Source organism: Dioscorea cayenensis, chromosome 14, assembly GCF_009730915.1.
Source record: "Dioscorea cayenensis subsp. rotundata cultivar TDr96_F1 chromosome 14, TDr96_F1_v2_PseudoChromosome.rev07_lg8_w22 25.fasta, whole genome shotgun sequence".
NCBI classification, from domain to species: domain Eukaryota; kingdom Viridiplantae; phylum Streptophyta; class Magnoliopsida; order Dioscoreales; family Dioscoreaceae; genus Dioscorea; species Dioscorea cayenensis.
This window is the reverse complement of record NC_052484.1, coordinates 11,573,535-11,579,534: the sequence shown is the minus strand read 5'-3', so window position 1 is coordinate 11,579,534 and position 6,000 is coordinate 11,573,535. Positions and strand designations below refer to the sequence as shown.

The following is a 6,000-nucleotide window of genomic DNA, read 5'->3' as shown; positions in this document are numbered from 1 at the left end:
TCCAATCTTTGAGCAATGTATCTACTCATATTGAGGTTGATAATGAAATGGACAAATAGATTAATAAAATGGACATCAAAAATAAATTGTAAGTATAAAATTTACCTGATTTTTTTTTAATGAAGAATAGCCTCAATCCTTCGAGCTTAAGATTAAGTGTGTATATGAATGTTATAATGCAATGACAGCTTTATATAGGGGATGATAGGTTTTTTTATTTCTTGTTTTACTGTATACAACTGTAAAAAGTTAAAAAAAAAAAAATATCACTGACACAAAACCTAATTTGCACCCAACTATGTACAACAGCTTAAAATATCAACAATAGTGGCTGGTAAATCTCCCAGAAAATCACATCAAACATTTTTAATTTTTTCCTTTTTCTTCACATGTCTAGACCACATGCATTTTATACTTACATATCAACCTCTTGGCAACTACAGTCATATGCAATTATTTGTCATATACATCCACTAATCACAATGGAATGTCCCACATCCTGCATTCAGTAGAGAAAAAAAAAAATTCAGCAGTGTTAAACCAATGAATTATCACTTCCATCAGATCTCTCACAATTCAATGTATGTGCAAATTGGACGAATTCATAATTTATTCTCATGAACCATGGACTTTGATTCAGAATATTTTAGAGAAATACTAATATCACACTGATTTGAGCTAATTCGACATTCTCTAAATTATTGAATTTTATGGAGCAAACGAAGTACATTTATTATCAGAAGGATTACTCTGAAAGCAAACATACCCAAAAAGTAATTCTATACCAATTGGTTGGTGGACGATCAGTGTTGTGAGTTAAGGCTAAAATTTAGACCAAACATGAAAGCGAGTGCTTTTCCTTCTATTTTCCTATGTCCCATCTATTTCATGAGTAGACCAAGAAGACCCATCCTACATTCCATTTTACATTAATCTTAGTGTATGCACAACCTTCTAATAAATTTTGCAATCCAAAACGACCTACTTAAATCTAAAGTATGATTAAGAGATAATTGCTAACTGGTTAATTTCTTTCAAATTTGAACTGTCACTACTTTCACTACAAGCAGACAACTTTCTGCATCAGAAAAATATACTATCATCTTTAATGAATTTGATGGTTTATCCATTTAAAGAAAAAAAATTTGACAAATGACACATGATGAATACTAACTAATGGAACAACATTAGTTGTAGCAACTATGCCTACACTTGTATTTGAATGGATCTTCACATGCAAATTCTAGAACATTAATGGAACTAATATGCTGTAATATACCTCTGGTTCTAGGTCACATGCTCCTGTGCTTTTGCAGAAAGTAATTCATCCTCAGCAACTTCAAAAATTTCTTGAGACCTATGACATAATTTATCACATATATTCTTGGTGATCCTTTTATGGAATTTGTTCTTCTTCGTCCGTAAGACACCAACAGATACTTCGCAATGCCACTGGTCCAAATTTGGTATCTCAAGTGGATCTAAAAAAAAACCAAATAAATATAAACTAACCCCAAAAATTGAAGAAGAATAAGAATAGTATATAACCAATAAAACATTATAACAGAGCTGAAAGCAAAATGAGATAAGCATACACGAAAATGTTCTGAAAATGGGACATTATGGAGAGTCATAACTTCTTCAATGCTCCAACCAATACAATCTGAAGTAGGAGTCCTCTTCTGCATGCTATCCACTTCGCCACCAAAAATCGACATAAACAAAGAAGACCTCCATGCACTTACAGCTTTTGAAAATTTTGGAGTCATCGTAATGCTGATGAAGTTCTGCCCCTTTAGAGACCTTCAAATCAAATCAAATCAAACCTCTTTTTTTTTTTTAGAAAAAACCCCAAAAAAACACAAAATTAAAATTAAAAAGAGAGAAAAAAAAATATAATTGATCAGCTCTTCCAACGGGGAGGAATCGCCTTTCGCTCCACCTTCACTGGCAATGTGTTTCTTCTCAGCCTTTTCAAGTTCGGGATCCTCACCAAACGCAATCTTTGACCGCTTGGGTATAGTTGGCGTTGTTGTTGAAGAACAGTGAGTTGTCGCTGCCGTTCCCGGCTTTTGGAGGTAGGAACCCAAGTGCTTTTAAACCTTGTGTGCAGCAGCTACTCTTCGAAAAAGTTTCAAGCATTGGGATCATAGGGATCTGGCATCCATGAGGTCAAGGACGACCGCGATGTCACCGGGATGGAAAGAGGCAAGGAAAGGCAAGTCCGGTTGTCGCCGGGGAGGGTTGGTATTATTGAGGGGTTAGTAGAGAAGACCGGCAACTTCAAGATAAGATCTAGGGTTAGTGGAGGAAAAAAAATAATTTAAGCCAATGATATGCTCACTCACGGGCAACATTCGGTAACGTGTACTATCACATTTGTCAACAACTCCAAAAGAACAGATTTATGTTAACTTGTACCAGCACGAATATATACATTTTATGACATTTATCTGTCCAATCATAGTGACTTTTAGGATTAGAAGAGCAACCATCAATCAATTAAAAAAAAAAAAATTTATTTACCAATAACAGCATGCCAAATGTCCACTCAAAAAAAACTTGAATGAATAGTGAATTTTGGAGGATAGGATTAAGATGAAGTATATATATATAATAATAATAATAATAATTATTATTATTATTATTATTATTATTATTATTATTATTATTATTATTATTATTTGTGTGCATTTGTTTGAGTATTAAAAGGATTTGCATATGATATTGAGCTCGAACACTTTGGTGAATTTGATTTATAGTCAAAATAATTTGAGGACTTACAGTTTTAACATACTATTTATATAGATTTGAACAATTACAAAATGGTTCCAACATTGAACAAAAATCCTAAATGCTCTCATAAAACTTGAAAAAACATCTTATAAGTTTGACCAATCATGGAGATTGAAGAGGCTTAGTTGTTTATTTTCCGCACTTCAAAATTTCAATATCAAACTTGAATATTTCAATACATGTTTTCATCAAACAGGATAAGTGTAGAAGTGAAATATATAAACAAAACTGAGACGACGTGATTGGATTGTTTTGTGAAAAGTAGTGATAAGTAATCTTAGTTGAGTACCATATTATATTATGATCAAATCATCAAACTTCAATTTGTATTTTTTTTTTTAAATAATCAAAATTAATTTGTTATCACCAAGTGGATATTATGTAGGTTGGGTTTAACTCATCATCACTGACTTAGCACCAATGCCATTTACTTGTACTAGACACGCACAGTCCATATCAACACAGCACTGGGTGAAGAAAGGGTTTTAAACTCTGATGATGTAGACTATGCCTTGGTGCTGACGTGGATTAAAAGTGGCACATCATCCACATCAACACAGTGCTCAAGTCAGTGGCGGAACCAGGATTTATTAGTAGGGGGCTAATTCAAAAAAAAAAAAAATATATATATATATATATATACATGTAAATAAGCATTTATCCTAGATGTAAGTAATGAGATAATAAAACTTTTGATTAAAACAACCACGTTTTCAATACATACTTGGGAAAAAGCATACAATACCTATTTATGCACGCTTGAACTATAACCAATGCCAGTGTTAGTGCCAGAAATGTGAGGCATGTGGCTACGACTAAGAGGAGGTAACTGCATCCGCCGAGTTTGCATTTTCTAAAAACGTTGTAGAATCACTTCATTGTCTATAGTTGCAAAAACCTCCAGCTCAATATAGACAATCAGGCTATCAATCATCCACTCATCTCACATTTTATTGCATAAATCAGTTTTCATAATATTCATCGCCAAAAACACCCTCTCAACACTAGCTGTCGCAACTGGTAAAATCAATGCCAACTCGATAAGCCGATAAATGAGTGGAAAAATAATATGTTTGTCTGTCTCAACCATCTTCCTAGCAAAACCTCCCAAGTCCCAACATTTATAAAATTTGCATCATGCCACACATCATAAATAAGAGTAGCAAGTTGATCCTCAAGTATCATGCACTCAGTCATTGTGAAATCTTCAGGATAAAGTTATGCAAGACGAATTAGCTTGTGGATGTTGAATTTGGAGAATGAGTCCCTTGGATCAAGGCATGACTTAAAAAGAAGTAATTCTGTGCTAGTTTCTGGGAAGCGGTTTTGCATTTCTTGTGCAATCAAATCAATGACTTAACATTGCAACAATGTTAAAATTACAAATATTTCTAAGAAACTAAATTAATGATATTTACAAAAACATAATAAATATAAAGAATACTAACCTCACAAAAAACTTTCAACACGATAATGGTGAAAATGAGTAATGACTTGACCTTCCCGTCTAGAACGACCACGGATTCGCATACTTTCCTCCATATTAGGCATCGGGAATGAGTTCTCTTCACAATAAGAGCTAACTTCCTCCAAAAATGTCTCTCATCACATCTCCCTTAAGTCTTGAAGCCGAGCCTTTACAACTTCAATCAAACGCATTGCTTGAACAATATTTTGACCCTTTTGTTGTAAGGCAAATGATAACTCATATGTTATTCCCAATAAATGCCTCATCAAATACATCACAAACACAAATTGATAATTCTCTATTTTTTCAATCAAACTTGCCTCTATGCCTCTATTATCATTAGAAGCACCATTATCATGCACATTTTGGAGGGCATCTAACACTGAAGTCCACATTGAGATTAGCTGGAGAATGGTAGTGTAATGCGATCCCCAACGAGTATCATTTGGTCATGCTAAGCTGAATTCTTGATTTTTTTTTTCCTCTTCCACTGACTCTCTCTACTTTCTTCAATTGCTCAACCAACCTATCATGGTGATGTTGCCGAAGTTGGTCTTTCCTTTTGCATGATGCTCCCGCCACATTAACAATCATAGTAACATATTGGAAAAAAAATCACTCATAATTCGATTGTCTTTAGCAACAGCAACAATCACTAATTGGAGTTGATGAGCAAAACAATAGATGTACCTTGCATATGGATTTTCTTTTAGGACAAGTGCCTTCAAACCATTAAATTCTCCTCGCATATTTGAAGCCTCATCATATCCTTGTCTCCTCAGTCTTGAAAGAGATAACCCATGTTTGGCAAATAGACAATCAATGGCATTCTTCAATGAAATAGCTGATGAATCCGGCACATGAACCATAGCAAGAAACAACTCTATCACATACCCATTATTATTTACATATTGCAGAACAACTCCCATTTGCTCCTTCACTGACACATCCCGAGCTTCATCAATCATAAGAGAAAAATACTTATCTCCAATATCATCAACAATAGCACATGTAATCTCTGCTGCACAAGCATTTGCTAACTCCTTCTGAATCTTCGAGGAAGTCATTTTATTATTTGCAGGAGCATTTTGATTGACCGCTCTGAAAACCTTACATTCCATAGGCTATACCACTCGAGCAACTCAAGAAAATTGCCCTTGTTCAATGAGCTCAACGACTCATCATGTCCACGGAAAGGCAAACCTTGCTTCAATAGAAAGCGCGTCAGATCTAAAACAGCCGTTAAATGCATACGGTATTCAACCTCCATTTCTTGTGAATGTGTAGCCAATTTGTGTGACACCCTCTGTCTCTGATTTTGGAAACTCTGAAATTGTATTCTTGCATCAATATGCACACTGTACACAGCACCAACATGCTCTACAAATTTTTCTAATGCTTTTTTTCCAATTATTGAATCCTTTTTTAGTGAATGTATCTTCTCTTATTCGATTTCCTCTACTTGGTGTGAAAAGGTAACACCAAAAACAAAATGATGCATCTTTGGTTACACTGTACTCCAACCATGGATATTGTTTAAATCATACATCCTGAAAACTCCTCCTTTGTTTGCCGTACTCCTTTTGGGGAAAATTGTGGCCATTTGGTTGACATGGGTCTCTAGTTAAATATTCCCTACTTGATCTCTAATCCCAATATCAAAGTCTTTAATCGGCTTTTGTAGTCCCGGATCACTAACAATGTCATTTGAATTGAAAATCACATCGGTATTTTTC

The 6,000-nt window shown here is 34.5% G+C and overlaps 1 protein-coding gene and 1 long non-coding RNA gene across 2 annotated transcripts; both read right to left on the bottom strand.

The window, feature by feature from the left end:
- Positions 1-384: 384 nt before the first annotated feature.
- Positions 385-2,272, bottom strand: LOC120276285. Its single transcript, XR_005541206.1, has 4 exons — positions 1,943-2,272; positions 1,596-1,803; positions 1,280-1,481; positions 385-499 (listed from the first exon to the last, which is right to left on the bottom strand). It is a non-coding gene; the product is annotated as an uncharacterized LOC120276285 (long non-coding RNA).
- A 2,582-nt stretch (positions 2,273-4,854) lies between these two features.
- LOC120276132 (zinc finger MYM-type protein 1-like) lies at positions 4,855-5,385 on the bottom strand. Its single transcript, XM_039282861.1, has one exon. It carries the CDS (start codon positions 5,383-5,385, stop codon positions 4,855-4,857), a length of 531 nt encoding a protein of 176 aa, XP_039138795.1.
- Between the last annotated feature and the right edge of the window lie 615 nt (positions 5,386-6,000).

What these genes read in the sequence shown, in the direction of transcription:
- LOC120276132 (XM_039282861.1), bottom strand. Translation starts at nt 5,385, where the DNA reads ATGGAATGTAAGGTTTTCAGAGCGGTCAATCAAAATGCTCCTGCAAAT.